The sequence below is a fragment of the Lonchura striata genome, chromosome 34 (genome assembly GCF_050655825.1).
Source record: "Lonchura striata isolate lonStrDom1 chromosome 34, ASM5065582v1, whole genome shotgun sequence".
Lineage (NCBI taxonomy): Eukaryota > Metazoa > Chordata > Aves > Passeriformes > Estrildidae > Lonchura > Lonchura striata.
Genome location: NC_140736.1, coordinates 4,900,917 through 4,918,180, shown reverse-complemented (window position 1 = coordinate 4,918,180; position 17,264 = coordinate 4,900,917). Strand labels below are relative to the sequence as shown.

Genomic DNA, 17,264 nt, shown 5'->3' with positions numbered 1-17,264 from the left:
GTTCGGGGGGTCCCGGTTTTGGGGGAGGTTCCGGTTCGGGGAGGTCTCGGTTTTGGGGGGGTCCCGGTTCGGGGGGTCCTGGTTTTGGGAGTCCCGGTTTCGGGGGGGTGCCGGTTTTGGGGGGGTCTCGGTTTGGGGGGTCCCGGTTTGGGCGGTCCCGGTCTTGGGGGGTCCCGGTTTGGGGGTCTCGGGTTTTGGGGGTCTCGGTTTCGGGGGCCCCGGTTTGGAGGTGTCCCCCCGGTGTCCCCTCCCGGTCCCGGGTGGGTTCGGTGTCCCCCGGTGTCCCCGTGTCTCTCCCGGTCCCGGGTGGGTTCGGTGTCCCCCCAGTGTCCCCCCGGTGTCCCCCCGTGTCCCCTCCCGGTCCCGGGTGGGTTCGGTGTCCCCCCGGTGTCCCCGTGTCCCTCCCGGTCCCGGGTGGGTTCGGTGTCCCCCGGTGTCTCTCCCGGTCCCGGGTGGGTTCGGTGTCCCCCCGGTGTCCCCCCGTGTCCCCCCGGTGTCCCCCCGGTGTCCCCCGGGCTGTCATTGTCACCGAGGGGGGCGTGGCCTTTGCGCCATAGCCACGCCCACCAGCGCGCGGCGCCCCGCCCCTTCCTATTGGCGGGAAAGGGGGTGGGGGGGTCCATGGTTTGATTGACAGCGCGGCGGTCCAATCGGGAGGGAGGGAAGAGGCCACGCCCCTTCCGCGGGACCGGAGCGCGCGCGGCGCCGCCGGGACCCAAAAACCGAAACCGGGACCCAAAACCGGATCTGGGACCCCAAAATCGGCCCCGGGAACCCAAAACCGGCCCCGGGACCCCAAAACCGGATCTGGGACCCCAAAACCGGCCCCGGGAACCCAAAACCGGATCTGGGACCCAGAAACCGAACCCGGGAACCCAAAACCGAACCCAGGAACCCAAAACCGGCCCCGGGAACCCAAAACCGGATCCGGGAACCCAAAACCGGCCCCGGGAACCCGAAACCGACCCCGGGAACCCAAAACCGGCCCCGGGAACCCAAAACCGGATCCGGGAACCCAAAACCGGCCCCGGGACCCAGAAACCGAACCCGGGACCCACGAACCGGCCCCGGGAACCCAAAACCGGCCCCGGGAACCCGAAACCGAACCCGGGAACCCAAAACCGGATCCGGGAACCCAAAACCGGATCTGGGACCCCAAAACCGGCCCCGGGACCCAAAAACTGAAACCGGGACCCAAAACCGGCCCCGGGAACCCAAAACCGACCCTGTGACCCCCCCCGGAACCGGCCCCGGGAACCCAAAACCGGCCCCGGGAACCCAAACCGGCCCCGTGACCCAGAAACCGAACCCGGGACCCCCGAACCGGCCCCGGGACCCCCCGAGCCCCGCCATGGACCCGGCACCGGAGCCGAATCCCGGAGCCGCCACCGACCCGGGCCCGGCGCCGGCGGGGAAGCGGCGGCGCTTCACGGTTCGGCAGGAGGGGCCCGACCAACCCCCGGTACCGGCGGGGGCGGGCGGGGAGCGGGGCCCGAACCGGGAAACGGGGAGGGACCGGGGGTGGTGACCGGGAACGGGACCGGGGACCAAACGGGGACACCGGGGACCGAACGGGGACCGGGAGTGGTGACCGGGAATGGGACCGGGGACCGGGAACGGGGATGGGACCGGGAATGGGACCGGGAACCGCACGGTGACACTGGGGACCGGGAACGGGGAGGGGATACCGGAGGTCCCGGGAGTGACCGGGAATGGGACCAGGGACACCACGGGGGACCGGGAGAGGTCGGGGGGGTGGCCCCGGTGTGACCGGAGGGGTCCCGGTGTCCCCGCCGGTGACCGGAAGTGTCCCGGTGTCCCCGCCAGGTCCCGTCGCTGTTCAGAGCCTCGGCCGCGCCCCCCTCGGGCCCGGTGCCGGTGCCGGTTCTGATCCCGCCCGGTCCCGGTTCTTACGCTGAGTTCGTGGTGCGGGGCTCGGGGGGCACCGGGAAGGACCGGAACCGGGACCGGGAGCAGAACCGGGACCGGGAGCAGAACCGGGACCGGGATTCTGGACCCACTGGAACCGGCCCCTCAGGACCCCTTGTGACCCCTGGGGACCGGGAGCAGAACCGGGACCGTGATCAGACCCAGAACCGGGACCAGGATCAGACCCAGAACCGGGAGCAGAACCGGGACCGGGAGCAAAACCGGGACCGTGATCAGACCCAGAACCGGGACCGGGATCAGAACCAGGACCGGGACCAGAACCGGGATCAGAACCGGGATCAGAACCGGGATCAGAACCGGGATCAGAACCGGGATCAGGACCGGGATCAGAACTGGGACCGGAACCAGAACCAGGATCAGAACCGGAATCAGGACCGGGATCAGGACCGGGATCAGAACCGGGACCGGGATCAGAACCGGGATCAGGACCGGGATCAGAACCGGGACCGGTACCGGGAGCAGCCGGGGGCGGTGCCGGTGCTGCCGCCGGGCTCGCGGAGCAGCGGCATCATCGTCAGCCCGCGACAGGTGGGCGGGGCCATGTCGCGACAGGGGCGGGGCCTGGGCAGGTGGGCGGGGCCATGTCGCGACAAGTGGGCGTGGCCTGGGCAGGTGGGCGTGACGATATAGCGACAGGTGGGCGGGGCCTGGGTAGGTGGGCGGGGCCTGGACGGGTGGGCGGGGCCTGTGCAGGTGGGCGGTGCAATATAGCGACAGGTGGGCGGGGCCTGGGCAGGTGGGCGGGGCCATATCGCGATAAGTGGGCGTGGCCTGCGCAGGTGGGCGTGGTCTCGGCGGTGGGCGGGGCCTGTGCCTCCATATCGCGGGTGGGCGGGGCCATGTCACGACATGGGCGGGGCGTGGCCTGGGCTCATGTCGTGACATGGGGACCGTGTCCCATGTCACACAGGGGCCGTGTCCCATGTCACACGGGGGGTGTGTCCCATGTCACACTGGGCGTGTCCCATGTCACACAGGGGCGTGTCCCCGCTCATGTCACACGGGGGGCATGTCCCATGTCACACACGGGGGCGTGTCCCATGTCACACGGGGGCGTGTCCCCGCTCATGTCACACGGGCCGTGTCCCATGTCACACACGGGGGCGTGTCCCATGTCACACGGGGGCGTGTCCCCGCTCATGTCACACGGGCCGTGTCCCATGTCACACGGGGGTGTGTCCCATGTCACACGGGGGCTGTGTCCCATGTCACACGGGGGCATGTCCCATGTCACACGGGGCATGTCCCATGTCACACGGGGGTGTGTCCCGTGTCACACTGGGCGTGTCCCGTGTCACATGGGGGGTGTGTCCCATGTCACACGGGGGGCGTGTCCCATGTCCCACGGCGGCCGTGTCCCATGTCACACGAGGGCCGTGTCCCATGTCACACGGGGCATGTCCCATGTCACACGGGGGGTGTGTCCCATGTCACGACACGGGGTCCGTGTCCCATGTCACACGGGCCATGTCCCATGTCACACGGGGTCCGTGTTCCATGTCACACGGGTCCGTGTCCCCGCTCATGTCACGCCACGCCCCCCCAGCGCGGCAATCCGGTGCTGCGCTTCATCCGCGGCGTCCCCTGGCACTTCGGCGACGTCGTCCCCGACTACGTCCTGGGCGCCAGCACCTGCGCCCTCTTCCTCAGGTGAGTGCCAGCTGTGCCAGCTGTGTGCCCAGGTGTGCCAGCTGTGCGCCAGGTGTGTGCCCAGGTGTGCCAGCTGTGTGCCAGGGGTGTCCCAGGTGTGCCTGTGTGTGCCCAGGTGTGCCAGCTGTGCGCCAGGTGTGTGCCCAGGTGTGCCAGCTGTGTGCCCAGGTGTGCCAGCTGTGTGCCAGGGGTGTCCCAGGTGTGCCTGTGTGTGCCCAGGTGTTCCCCAGGGGTGTGCCAGGTGTGCCCAGGGGTGTCCCAGGTGTGCCCAGGGGTGTCCCAGGTGTGCCATCTGTGTGCCCCAGGTGTGCCCAGGGATGTCCCAGATGTTCCCCAGGTGTGCCCGGGTGTGTGCCCAGGGGTGCCAGGTGTACCCGGGTGTGCCCAGGGGCGTCCCAGGTGTGCCCAGGTGTGCACAGGTACCCCCAGGTGTGCCCCAGCTGTGCTCAGGTGTGCCCAGGGGTGCCCCAAAGAGCCCTCGGGTGTCCCAGGTATATCCTAGGGGTGCCCAGGGTTATCCCAGGTGTGCCCCAGGTGTGCTCCAGGGTTATCCCAGGTGTGCCCAGGTGTGCCCCAGGTGTGCCCGAGTGTGCCCAGGGGTGTCCCAGGTGTGCCCAAGGTTATCCCAGGTGTGCCCAGGTGTGCCCGAGTGTGCCCAGGGATGTCCCAGGTGTGCCCAAGGTTATCCCAGGTGTGCCCAGGTGTGCCCCAGGTGTGCCCGAGTGTGCCCAGGGGTGTCCCAGGTGTGCCCAAGGTTATCCCAGGTGTGCCCAGGTGTGCCTGAGTGTGCCCAGGGATGTCCCAGGTGTGCCCAAGGTTATCCCAGGTGTGCCCAGGTGTGCCCCAGGTGTGCCCAAGGTTGTCCCAGGTGTGCCCAGGTGTGCCCCAGGTGTGCCCGAGTGTGCCCAGGGATGTCCCAGGTGTGCCCAGGTGTGCCCCAGGTGTGCCCGAGTGTGCCCAGGGATGTCCCAGGTGTGCCCAGGTGTGCCCCAGGTGTGCCCGAGTGTGCCCAGGGGTGTCCCAGGTGTGCCCAAGGTTATCCCAGGTGTGTTCTAGGGGTGTCCCAGGTGTGCCCGAGTGTGCCCAGGGGTGTCCCAGGTGTGCCCAAGGTTGTCCCAGGTGTGCCCAGGTGTGCCCAGGTGTGCCCGAGTGTGCCCAGATGTGCCCCAGGTGTGCCCAAGGTTATCCCAGGTGTGCCCAGGTGTGCCCCAGGTGTGCCCGAGTGTGCCCAGGGATGTCCCAGGTGTGCCCAGGTGTGCCCCAGGTGTGCCCGAGTGTGCCCAGGGGTGTCCCAGGTGTGCCCAAGGTTATCCCAGGTGTGCCCAGGTGTGCCCCAGGTGTGCCCAAGGTTGTCCCAGGTGTGTTCTAGGGGTGTCCCAGGTGTGCCCCAGCTGTCCCCAGGGATATCCCAGCTGTGCCAGGTGTGCCCCAGGGTTATTCCAGCTGTGCCAGCTGTGCCGTCCCCGTGCCAGCCTCAGGTACCACCAGCTGCACCCCGAGTACATCCACGAGCGGCTCCGGGAGCTGGGGCGGAGCTTCGGCCTCCAGCTGCTGCTGCTGCAGGTGGACGTGGTGAGCTGGCATTGTCACCGTCACCTTGTCACCGTCACCTTGTCACTGTCACCTTGTCACCGTCACCTTGTCACTGTCACCGTGTCACTGTCACTGTCATTGTCACCTTGTCACTGTCACCGTGTCACTGTCACTGTCCCTGTTCCCTCCCTGTGCCCCTCCGGCTGCTGCTGCTGCAGGTGGACGTGGTGAGCTGGCATTGTCACCTTGTCACTGTCACTGTCACATTGTCACTGTCACCTTGTCACTGTCACCGTGTCATTGTCACTGTCCCTGTCCGCTCCCTGTGCCCCTCCGGCTGCTGCTGCTGCAGGTGGACGTGGTGAGCTGGCATTGTCACCTTGTCACTGTCACCGTGTCACCGTCACCTTGTCACTGTCACCGTGTCATTGTCACCGTGTCACTGTGTCACTGTCACTGTCCCTGTTCCCTCCCTGTGCCCCTCCGGCTGCTGCTGCTGCAGGTGGACGTGGTGAGCTGGCATTGTCACCGTCACCTTGTCACTGTCACCTTGTCACTGTCACCTTGTCACCGTCACCTTGTCACTGTCACATTGTCACTGTCACCGTGTCACTGTCACCTTGTCACCTTGTCACTGTCACTGTCCCTGTCCCCTCCCTGTGCCCCTCCGGCTGCTGCTGCTGCAGGTGGACGTGGTGAGCTGGCATTGTCACCTTGTCACTGTCATAGTCACATTGTCACTGTCACCTTGGCATTGTCACCTTGGCATTGTCATTGTCACTGTCACCTTGTTACTGTCACTGTCACACTGTCGCATTGTCACCATCACTGCTCACCTGTCCTTGTCCTGTCTCTTCACCTGTCCCTGTCCCCATCTCCCCTGTCCCATGTCACCTGTCCCCTCACCTGTCCCATGTCACCTGTCCCTGTGTCACCTGTCTGTGTCCCCTCACCTGTCCCTGTGTCCCCTCTCACCTGTGTCCCGTCCCCTCACCTGTCCCTGTCTCACCTGTCCCTGTCCCCTCACCTGTCCCTGTCTCACCTGTCCCTCACCGGTGTCCCCTGTCCGTGTCCCCTGTCCCTGTCTCACCTGTCCCTCACCGGTGTCCCCTGTCCGTGTCCCCTGTCCCTGTCTCACCTGTCCCTCACCGGTGTCCCCTGTCCGTGTCCCCTGTCCCCGTGTCACCTGTCCCTGTCTCACCTGTCCCTCACCTGTGTCCCCTGTCCCCTCACCTGTCCCTGTCTCACCTGTCCCTGTCCCCGTGTCACCTGTCCCTGTCTCACCTGTCCCTCACCTGTGTCACCTGTGGTGTCCCCTGTCCCCAGCGGGACCCTCAGCGCTCGCTGCAGGACCTGGCCAAGGTTTGTCTCCTCACCGACTGCACCCTGCTGCTGGCCTGGAGGTACGGCTGGCCCCGGGGTCCCCAGGTGTCCCCAGGTGTCCCCAGGTGTCACCAGGGTCCCCAGGTGTGTCCCCAAGTGTCCCCAAATGTCCCCAAATATCCCCAATGGCCCCAAATGTCCCCAAACTCCCCCAATGTCCCTAAAATCCCTAAAATCCCCCAATGTCCCCGAACATCCCCAAATTCCCCAAATATCCCAAATGTTCCCAAATGTCCCCAAGTGTCACCAGTGTCCCAAATGTCCCCAATGTCCCCAAAGTCCCCCAATGTCCCCATTATCCCCTCAATCCTCCCAGTGTCCCAAAATGTCCCCAAAGCACCAAAGTCCCCAAACGTCTCCAACATCCCCAATGTCCCCAGTCCCCCCAATGTCCCCAGTGTCCCCAATGTCCCCAAATGTCCCCAGTGTCCCCAGTGTCCCCAATGTCCCCAAATGTCCCCAGTGTCCCCAATGTCCCCAATGTCCCCAAATGTCCCCGATGTCCCCAGTGCGGAGGAGGCCGGGCGTTACCTGGAGACCTTCAAGTCCTACGAGCAGAAACCGCCGGATCTGCTGCGGGAGCGCGTGGAGCCCGACTTCCTGTCCCGGGTGCGTGTCACCGTGTCCCCAAATGTCCCCAAATGTCCCCAAATGTCCCCAAATGTCCCCTGGGAGCGCGTGGAGCCCGACTTCCTGTCCCGGGTGCGTGTCACTGTGTCCCAGTGTCCCCAATGTCCCCCCTGTCTCCAGTGTCCCCAAATGTCCCCAGTGTCCCCCCTGTCCCCAGTGTCCCCAATCCCCTCAATGTCCCCAGTGTCCCCAGATGTGTCCCCAGGTGTGTCCCCAGTGTTCCCAGGTGTGTCCCCCGTGTCCCCAATGTCCCCAATGTCCCCACTGTCCCCAATGTCCCCAGTGTCCCCACTGTCCCCAGTGTCCCCACTGTCCCCAGTGTCCCCACTGTCCCCAATGTCCCCAGTGTCCCCAATGTGTCCCCTGTGTCCCCACTGTCCCCAGTGTCCCCAATGTCCCCAATGTCCCCAATGTCCCCAGTGTCCCCAGTGTCCCCTCTGACCGGTGCCACCCCCAGGTGACCGACTGCCTGACCAGTGTCAGGTCTGTGAACAGGACGGACGCGCTGAGCCTGCTGGGCACCTTCGGGGTGAGACGGACACGGGGACACACCTGGGGACACACCTGGGGACACTGGGGACATTGGGGACATTGGGGATTGGGGACACTGGGGACACTGGGGAATTGGGGACACTGGGGACATGGGGGGACTGGGGACATTGGGGACACTGGGGACATTGGAGGGATTGGGGACACTGAGGGGGACACTGGGGACACACCTGGGGACACTGGGAACACTGGGGACACTGGGAACATTGGGGACATTGGGGACATTGGGGATTGGGAACACTGGGGACATTGAAGGGATTGGGGACATTGGGACATTGGGGACACACCTGGGGACATGGGGGACACTGGGGGGATTGGGGACATTGGGGGTTGGGGACACTGGGGACACTGGGGACACCCTGGGGACACTGGGGACACCCTGGGGACACCCTGGGGACACTGGGGACATTGGGGACACTGGGGACACCCTGGGGACACTGGGGACACCCTGGGGACACCCTGGGGACATTGGGGGGATTGGGGACACACCTGGGGACACCCTGGGGACACTGGGGACATTTGGGGACATTTGGGGACACTGGGGACATTTGGGGACATTTGGGGACACTGGGGACATTGGGGGGATTGGGGACACACCTGGGGACACCCTGGGGACATTGGGGACACCCTGGGGACACTGGTGACACCCCGGGGACACCCTGGGGACCCCCGGGGGCCACGCGTGGCGCGGGTGTCCCCAGCCGTGTCACCTCGCCGGCTCTGTCACCCGCAGTCGCTGGCGGCCGTGGCCGCTGCGTCCCCCCAGGAGCTGTCGCTGTGCCCCGGCGTGGGGCCACACAAGGTGAGCGGGCAAAACGGGGCAAAAATGGGCAAAAACGGGAAAAAAGGGGGAAAAAAGGGAAAAAATGGGAAAAAATGGGGGGAAAATGGGCAAAAAGGGGGAAAAAATGGGGGAAAATGGGACAAAATGGGGTAAAAAGGGCAAAAAAATGGGGCAAAAGGGGGCAAAAATGGGAAAAAAAAGGGGGAAAAGGGGGAAAAAAGGGAAAAAATGGGGAAAAAATGGGGGGAAAATGGGCAAAAAGGGGGAAAAAATGGGGGGAAATGGGACAAAATGGGGTAAAAAGGGCAAAAAGGGGCAAAAAGGGAAAAATGGGGGAAAAGGGGGAAAAAAGGGAAAAAATGGGGAAAATGGGCAAAAAGGGGGAAAAAATGGGGGAAAATCGGACAAAATGGGGTAAAAAGGGCAAAAAAATGGGGCAAAAATGGGCAAAAAAATGGGGGAAAAAGGGACAAAAAGGGCAAAAAAATGGGGCAAAAATGGGAAAAAAGGGAAAAAAATGGGGCAAAAAGGGGAAAAAATGGGGGAAAATGGGGCAAAAATGGGCAAAAAGGGAAAAATGGGGGAAAAGGGGGAAAAAAGGGAAAAAATTGGGAAAATGGGCAAAAAGGGGGAAAAAATGGGGGAAAATCGGACAAAATGGGGTAAAAAGGGCAAAAAATGGGGCAAAAAGGGGCAAAAATGGGCAAAAAAATGGGGGAAAAAGGGACAAAATGGGCAAAAAAATGGGGCAAAAATGGGAAAAAAGGGAAAAAAATGGGGCAAAAAGGGGAAAAAATGGGGGAAAATGGGACAAAATGGGTAAAATGGGCAAAAAAATGGGGAAAAATTGGCAAAACGGGGCAAAAAAATGGGGGGAAAAGGGACAAAGTGGGCAAAATAATGGGGCAAAAATGGGCAAAAAAAATGGGGGAAAAAGGGCAAAAAGGGAAAAAAATGAGGCAAAAAGGGGAAAAAATGGGGGAAAAAAGGGAGAAAAAGGGACAAAATGGGACAAAAAGGGGTAAAAAGGGCAAAAAAATGGGGTAAAAATGGTCAAAAGGGGAAAAAATGGGCAAAAAGGGAAAAAATGGGGCAAAAAGGGGAAAAAAATGGGGAAAAAAATGGGGAAAAATGGGAGAGAAAGGGGCAAAAAGGGACAAAATGGGGCAAAAATGGGCAAAAAGGGGTAAAATGAGGAAAAAATGGGAGAAAAAGGGGAGAGAAGGGACAGGGAGGGACAGACGTGGGGACACCGGGGACAGCTGACCGTGTCCTCCTGTCCCTTTGTCCCTTTGTCCCTTTGTCCCCAACCAGGCCAAGCGACTCTTCGATGTCCTGCACGAGCCGTTCCTCAAGAGCCCACGATGAGCCCCAAAAATCCCCCAAATCCCCAAAAAATCCCCCCAAAAAAATCCCTCAACAATCCCAAAAATCTTCCAAAAAGCGCAAAAAGAAAAAAAAAGAAAAATCCCCCCAAAAAAATTCCCAAAAAAATACCCCCAAAATCCCAAATATCTTCCAAAACGAAAAAAAAACAATTCTCCAAAAAAAATCCCCAAAAACCCACCAAAAAATTCCCTCAAAATCCACCAAAAAAATCCCAAATGCCCCAAAAATCCCAAAAAATATCCGCCAAAAAATGCCCCGAAAATCCCCCCAAATCCCCAGAAAACCACCAAAAAAATTCCCCCAAATGCCCCAAAAACCCCAAAAAATATCTCCAAAAATCCCCCAAAATCCCACCAAAAATCCCCCCCAAAAATCCCCAGAAAATCCCCCAAAAATTCCTCAAACACCCCAAAATCCCCAAAAAAATCCCTCCGAAATGCCCCAAAAATCAAAAAAACCCCAAAATCCCTTTATTTTTTATAATAAACGACATTTAATGGCGACACAGGTGACAGAGGTGACAAAAGTGACACTCGGGGGTCACTCCTGCTCCTCCCGCTTCTGCTTCTTCCTCTTCTTCCTCCTCCTCGTGGCCTCCTCGGGGGGTCCGGGGCCCTCTCTGGGCTCTGTCCCCGCGGGTGGCACCGTCCCCGTGTCCCCAGGTGCCACCTCGATGTCCTCAGGTGCCACCTCGATGTCCCCGGGTGCCATCCTCATGTCCCCAGGTGCCACCTCGGTATCCTCAGGTGCCATCCTCATGTCCCTGGGTGCCACCCCGATGTCCCTGGGTGCCATCCTCATGTCCCCGGGTGCCACCCCGGTGTCCCCAGGTGCCACCTTGATGTCCTCAGGTGCCACCCCGGTGTCCCCAGGTGCCACCTTGATGTCCTCAGGTGCCACCCCGGTGTCCCCGGGTGCCACCCCGGTGTCCCCAGGTGCCACCCGGGCCGTCCCCGGTGTCCCCCCGTAGCTGCGGGCGATGCTCAGGGTCCCCCGCAGGGGTGGGGCGCAGGCCAGGGCGCCCCCCGGGGACATTGGGGACAGCAGGAGGGGACAGTCCCGTCCCCCCGGGCCGCCCCGCAGCACCCACAGCTCGCCGCCGGCGTCACCCGCGTCACCCGCGTCACCGGTGCCACCGTCGCGGGGGGGACGGAGCCGCTCGAGGCCGTCCAGGGGCACCGGGCAGCCCTCGAGGCTGGGGGGGACACGGGGACATCGTCAGTGGCACTGTCACCCCCGCGGTGGCACTGTCACCGCCATAGTGTCACTGTCACCCCCACAGTGTCACTGTCACCCCCACAGTGTCACTGTCACCCCCAGTGTCACTGTCACCCCCACAGTGTCACCCTCAGCCCCACAGTGTTACTGTCACCCCCACAGTGTCATTGTCACCCCCCCAGTGTCACTGTCACCTCCACAGTATCATTGTCACCCCCAGTGTCACTGTCACCCCCACAGTGTCACTGTCACCCCCACAGTATCATTGTCACCCCCAGTGTCACTGTCACCCCCACAGTGTCACTGTCACCCCCACAGTGGCACCCTCAGCCCCACAGTGGCACTGTCACCCCCACAGTGTCACTGTCACCCCAAGAGTGTCACCATTACCCCCGTAGTGTCACTGTCACCCCCACAGTGTCACTGTCACCCCAAGAGTGTCACCATTACCCCCGTAGTGTCACTGTCACCCCCACAGTGTCATTGTCACCCCCACAGTGTCATTGTCACCCCCACAGTGGCACTGTCACCACCATAGTGTCACTCACCCCCACAGTGTCACTGTCACCCCCACAGTGGCACTGTCACCCCCACAATGTCACTGTCACCCCCATCCCAGTGTCACTGTCACCCCAGTGTCACTGTCACCCCCACAGTGTCACTGTCACCCCCACAGTGGCACTGTCACCCCCACAGTGGCACTGTCACCCCCACAGTCACAGTGTCACTGTCACCCCCCTGTTGTCATTGTCACCTGTGGGGACAGAAGTCGGCCGGGGCTCGGATCAGCCACAGCTCCATGCAGGGACACCCAGAGTCACTGTCACCATCCCAGTGTCACTGTCACCCCCATCCCAGTGTCACTGTCACCCCAGTGTCACTGTCACCCCGTTGTCATTGTCACCTGTGGGGACAGAAGTCGGCCGGGGCTCGGATCAGCCACAGCTCTGTGCAGGGACACCCAGTGTCACTGTCACCCCCACAGTGTCACTGTCACCCCAGTGTCACTGTCACCCCAGAGTCACTGTCACCCCCACAATGTCACTGTCACCCCCCCAGTGTCACTGTCACCCCCCCAGTGTCACTGTCACCCCCCCAGTGTCCCCTCATTGTCACCTGTGGGGACAGAAGTCTGCCGGGGCGCGGATCAGCCACAGCTCCATGCAGGGACACCCAGAGTCACTGTCACCCCCACAATGTCACTGTCACCCCAGTGTCACTGTCACCCCCACAATGTCACTGTCACCCCAGTGTCACTGTCACCCCCACAGTGTCACTGTCACCCCGTTGTCATTGTCACCTGTGGGGACAGAAGTCGGCCGGGGCGCGGATCAGCCACAGCTCCGTGTAGGGACACCCAGTGTCACTGTCACCCCAGTGTCACTGTCACCCCCATCCCAGTGTCACTGTCACCCCAGTGTCACTGTCACCCCCATCCCAGTGTCACTGTCACCCCAGTGTCACTGTCACCCCCCCAGTGTCACTGTCACGCCCCCGTTGTCATTGTCACCTGTGGGGACAGAAGTCGGCCGGGGCCCGGATCAGCCACAGCTCCATGCAGGGACACCCAGTGTCACTGTCACCCCAGTGTCACTGTCACCCCCATAGAGTCACTGTCACCCCCCCAGTGTCACTGTCACGCCCCCGTTGTCATTGTCACCTGTGGGGACAGAAGTCGGCCGGGGCTCGGATCAGCCACAGCTCCGTGCAGGGACACCCAGAGTCACTGTCACCCCCATCCCAGTGTCACTGTCACCCCCATCCCAGTGTCACTGTCACCCCAGTGTCACTGTCACCCCAGTGTCACTGTCACCCCAGTGTCACTGTCACCCCCACAATGTCACTGTCACCCCCATCCCAGTGTCACTGTCACCCCCATCCCAGTGTCACTGTCACCCCAGTGTCACTGTCACCCCAGTGTCACTGTCACCCCAGTGTCACTGTCACCCCCACAATGTCACTGTCACCCCCATCCCAGTGTCACTGTCACCCCAGTGTCACTGTCACCCCCACAATGTCACTGTCACCCCAGTGTCACTGTCACCCCCCCAATGTCACTGCCACCCCCGTTGTCATTGTCACCTGTGGGGACAGAAGTCGGCCGGGGCGCGGATCAGCCACAGCTCCGTGCAGGGACACCCAGAGTCACTGTCACCCCAGTGTCACTGTCACCCCCAGTGCCACCCCCAGTGTCACTGTCACCCCAGTGTCACTGTCACCCCCAGTGCCACCCCCAGTGTCACTGTCACCCCGTTGTCATTGTCACCTGTGGGGACAGAAGTCGGCCGGGGCGCGGATCAGCCACAGCTCCGCCCGGGGCCCCCCCACGGGGACCCCCCCGGCCACCGCCTGGAACTCGGGGGGACACCGGAACCGCGGCGGTGGCCCTGGGGACACGCGGGTGCCTGTCACCCCCGGGGCCACCTCCGGGCCCCCAGGTGTCCCCAAATGTCCCCAGTGTCCCCCCCGAACTCCCAATGTCACCCTGTGTCCCCCAAATGTCCCCCCAGACCCCCCCAATGTCCCCCCAGACCACCCCCCAGTGTCCCCAATGTCCCCCAGACCCCCCAAATGTCCCCCCGGTGTCCCCAATGTCCCCCCAGACCCCCCCCCAGTGTCCCCAATGTCTCCCCAGACTCCTCAATGTCCCCCCGGTGTCCCCAATGTCCCCCAGAGCCCCCAAATGTCCCTGTGTCCCCAGTGTCGCCCCAGACCCCCCAATGTCCCCAATGTCCCCCCAGACCCCCCCCCAGTGTCCCCAAGACCTCCCCAATGTCCCCAACTTCCCCCAGACCCCCCCAATGTCCCCCCAGACCCCCCAAATGTCCCCCAGTGTCCCCCCAATGTCCCCAAATGTCCTCTCAGACCCCCCAATGCCCCCCCGGTGTCCCCAACTTCCCCCAGACCCCCCCAATGTCCCCCAATGTCCCCCCAGATCCCCCCCAATGTCCCCCCAGTGTCCCCAACTTCCCCCAGACCCCCCCAAATGTCCCCCAATGTCCCCCCAATGTCCCCAAATGTCCTCTCAGACCCCCCAATGTCCCCCCAGGTCCCCCCAATGTCCCCAAATGTCCTCTCAGACCCCCCAATGTCCCCCAGACCCCCCCCAATGCCCCCCCGGTGTCCCCAACTTCCCCAGACCCCCCCAATGTCCCCAAATGTCCGCTCAGACCCCCCAATGTCCCCCCAATGTCCCCCAATGTCCTCTCAGACCCCCCAATGTCCCTCAATGTCCCCCCAGACCCCCCCAATTGTCCCCAAATGTCCTCTCAGACCCCCCAATGTCCCCCCGGTGTCCCCAAATGTCCCCCAGACCCCCCAATGTCCCCCAATGTCCCCCCAATGTCCCCAAATGTCCTCTCAGTCCCCCCAATGTCCCCCCAGTGTCCCCAACTTCCCCAGACCCCCCCAATGTCCCCCTAGTGTCCCCAATGTCCCCCTGTCCCAAATCTCCCGCCACATTCCCACATCCCCCATCACCCCCGGACCCCCAATGTCCCCAAAGTCCCTTTAATGTCCCAAATGTCCCCAAAGTTCCCCCCAAAGTCCCCAAAATCCCCCCAGTGTCCCCCCGCGCATCCCCCTGTCCCCAATCTCCCGCCACATCCCCGCGTCCCCCGTCACCCCCGGATCCCCCAATGTCCCCTCCGTGTCTCAAATGTCCCCAAAGTCCCCCCAAATGTCCCCAAATGTCCCCAAATGTCCCCCCGTGTCCCCCCCCCCTCACCGTTCATGTCGCCGCCGCGTGCCCGCCTGGCCCCGCCCCCCCCGCCCCGCCGCGCACTTGGTACCGTCCTGGGCGCGGCGGAGTGGGCGTGGCCGCGCCCAAGCCACGCCCCTTTTCTCCTTATATGGGCGTGGGCGTGGCCACGCCGCGGGCGGCCCCGGCGGCATTTAAAGGTACAGCGACCCCCGGAACGACCCCGCAGCGGGGGCAGCGCGGGGGGCACCGGGGCGGCCCCGGGAGGGGCGGGGGGCACCGGAGGGGCGGGGAGAAGGTTGGGGAGGGGTCGAGATCAGGGCTGGGGCGCGCTCCCGGCGTGCACCGGGACGGGACGGGCGGGGGCGTGGCTGGGGAGGAGCGGCGCTGCAGGTACCGGGGTGGGGGGGGGGGGAAATTTGGGTGTCGGGACCCCCCGGTGGGAACGGAGACCTCCCGGTGGGAGCTGAGCCCTTCACGGGGGAACCCCCCCACGGGGGACCCGAATCGTTCCCGTGAGATCCGCCCCCCTCCCCCCGTGGGATCCGTTTCCCGTGGGATCCCCCCGGTGGGATCCGCCCCCTCCCCCCCCCCGTGGGAACCTCTCCGGTTTTGGGATCCGTTCCACCGGGACCCGCCCCCCACCGTGGGAACCCCCCCGGTTTTGGGACCCCTCCCCGGTTTTGGGATCCGTTCCACCGGGACCCGCCCCCCGCCGTGAGAACCCCCCCGGTTTTGGGATCCGTTCCACCGGGACCCGCCCCCCACCGTGGGAACCCCCCGGTTTTGGGACCCCTCCCCGGTTTTGGGATCCGTTCCACCGGGACCCGCCCCCCGCCGTGAGAACCCCCCCGGTTTTGGGACCCCTCCCCGGTTCTGGGATCCGTTCCCCGTTTTTGGGCTCCGTTCCCCGTTTTTGGGCTCCGTTCCCCGTTTTTGGGACCCCTCCCCGTTTTTGGGACCCCTCCCCGTTTTTGGGACCCCTCCCCGGTTTTGGGACCCCTCCCCTTTTTCGGGACCCCTCCCCGGTTTTGGGATTCCCTCCCCGGTTTTGGGCTCCCCTCCCCGGTTCTGGGATCCGTTCCCCGGTTCTGGGATCCGTTCCCCGGTTCTGGGATCCGTTCCCCGTTTTTGGGCTCCCGTCCCCGGTTTGTGACCCCTCCCCATTTTTGGGCTCCGTTCCCCGTTTTTGGGACCACTCTCCGGTTTTGGGCTCCGTTCCCCGGTTTTGGGCTCCGTTCCCCGGTTTTGGGCTCCGTTCCCCGTTTTTGGGACCACTCTCCGGTTTCGAGCTCCGTTCCCCGTTTTTGGGACCACTCTCCGGTTTCGAGCTCCGTTCCCCGGTTTTGGGCTCCGTTCCCCGTTTCTGGGACCCCTCCCCGGTTTTGGGCTCCGTTCCCCGTTTCTGGGACCCCTCCCCGGTTTTGGGACCCCTCCCCGTTTCTGGGCTCCGTTCCCCGTTTCTGGGCTCCGTTCCCCGTTTCTGGGACCCCTCCCCGTTTCTGGGACCCCTCCCCGTTTTTGGGACCTCTCTCCGTTTTTGGGCTCCGTTCCCCGTTTTTGGGCTCCGTTCCCCGTTTTTGGGCTCCGTTCCCCGTTTTTGGGCTCCGTTCCCCCATTTTGAGCTCCGTTCCCCGTTTTCGGGACCCCTCCCCGTTTTCGGGACCCCTCCCCGTTTTCGGGACCCCTCCCCGGTTTTGGGACCCCTCCCCGTTTTTGGGCTCCGTTCCCCGTTTCTGGGACCCCTCCCCGTTTTCGGGCTCCGTTCCCCGGACCCGCCCCCACCCCCGGTGCCCCGGGGCGCGGGCGCGGCCGCTCCGCGCCTCCCCCGCGTGACCCAGCGCTCTGGAATTGGGCGGAGAGGCCGCGGGGACGCGCCCGCGACACCGGCACTCACCGGGACCTCCCGGGTACCCACCGGGACCCTCCGGTACCTCCCAGGTACCCACCGGGACTCCTCCGGTACTCACCGGGACCCTCCGGGACCTCCCGGGTACCCACCGGGTCCGTCCGGTACCTCCCAGGTACCCACCGGGACTCCTCCGGTACTCACCGGGACCCTCCGGGACCTCCCAGGTACCCACCGGGACTCCTCCGGTATTCACCGGGTCCGTCCGGTACCTCCCAGGTACCCACCGGGACTCCTCCGGTACTCACCGGGACCCTCCGGGACCTCCCAGGTACTCACCGGGACTCCTCCGGTACCCACCGGGACCCTCCGGTACTCAGCGGGACTCTCTGGTACTCACCGGGACCCTCCGGGACTCCTCCGGTACTCACCGGGACCCTCCGGGACTCCTCCGGTACTCACCGGGACTCCTCCGGGACCTCCCGGGTACCCACCGGGACTCCTCCGGTACTCACCGGGACCCTCCGGGACCTCCCAGGTACCCACCGGGACTCCTCCGGTACTCACCGGGACCCTCCGGTACCTCCCAGGTACTCACCGGGATTCCTCCTGTACCCACCGGGACCCTC

At 63.7% G+C, this 17,264-nt stretch overlaps 2 protein-coding genes across 9 annotated transcripts; one reads left to right on the top strand and one right to left on the bottom strand.

Moving 5' to 3' along the window:
• The first annotated feature begins 648 nt into the window (after window positions 1–648).
• On the top strand, window positions 649–10,371 carry ERCC1 (ERCC excision repair 1, endonuclease non-catalytic subunit). 6 transcript variants are annotated; one of them, XM_085564813.1, is made up of 9 exons: window positions 650–1,462; window positions 1,828–2,478; window positions 3,497–3,600; window positions 5,073–5,172; window positions 6,460–6,600; window positions 7,026–7,218; window positions 7,604–7,675; window positions 8,429–8,497; window positions 9,794–10,371. In XM_085564813.1, the coding sequence occupies exons 1-9, from the start codon at window positions 1,352–1,354 to the stop codon at window positions 10,363–10,365; spliced, it is 2,013 nt and encodes a 670-aa protein (XP_085420939.1). In that variant the 5' UTR covers window positions 650–1,351; the 3' UTR covers window positions 10,366–10,371. The 6 variants fall into 6 exon arrangements, with proteins under 6 accessions (XP_085420941.1, XP_085420944.1, XP_085420939.1 ...); XM_085564816.1 differs by having other exon boundaries at window positions 6,460–6,536; window positions 9,794–10,095; XM_085564814.1 differs by having other exon boundaries at window positions 651–1,462; window positions 7,026–7,125.
• On the bottom strand, window positions 10,317–14,930 carry POLR1G (RNA polymerase I subunit G). Of its 3 annotated transcripts, XM_085564819.1 has the most exons (3): window positions 14,814–14,930; window positions 13,353–13,473; window positions 10,317–11,063 (listed from the first exon to the last, which is right to left on the bottom strand). In XM_085564819.1, exons 1-3 carry the CDS (start codon window positions 14,818–14,820, stop codon window positions 10,409–10,411), a joined length of 783 nt encoding a protein of 260 aa, XP_085420945.1. In that variant the 5' UTR covers window positions 14,821–14,930; the 3' UTR covers window positions 10,317–10,408. The 3 variants fall into 3 exon arrangements, with proteins under 3 accessions (XP_085420945.1, XP_085420947.1, XP_085420946.1); XM_085564821.1 differs by lacking the exons at window positions 13,353–13,473; window positions 14,814–14,930 and adding an exon at window positions 12,203–12,357; XM_085564820.1 differs by lacking the exons at window positions 13,353–13,473; window positions 14,814–14,930 and adding an exon at window positions 11,841–12,134.
• Between the last annotated feature and the right edge of the window lie 2,334 nt (window positions 14,931–17,264).

What these genes read in the sequence shown, in the direction of transcription:
- ERCC1 (XM_085564813.1), top strand. Translation starts at nt 1,352, where the DNA reads ATGGACCCGGCACCGGAGCCGAATCCCGGAGCCGCCACCGACCCGGGC. An exon ending in AGGGGCCCGACCAACCCCCG is followed by an intron (nt 1,463 to 1,827) that starts GTACCGGCGGGG and finishes TGTCCCCGCCAG; the next exon opens with GTCCCGTCGCTGTTCAGAGC. An exon ending in TGCTGCTGCAGGTGGACGTG is followed by an intron (nt 5,173 to 6,459) that starts GTGAGCTGGCAT and finishes CCCTGTCCCCAG; the next exon opens with CGGGACCCTCAGCGCTCGCT.
- POLR1G (XM_085564819.1), bottom strand. An exon ending in GCCGACTTCTGTCCCCACAG is followed by an intron (nt 11,064 to 13,352) that starts GTGACAATGACA and finishes TGTCCCCCCCAG; the next exon opens with CCTCGAGGGCTGCCCGGTGC.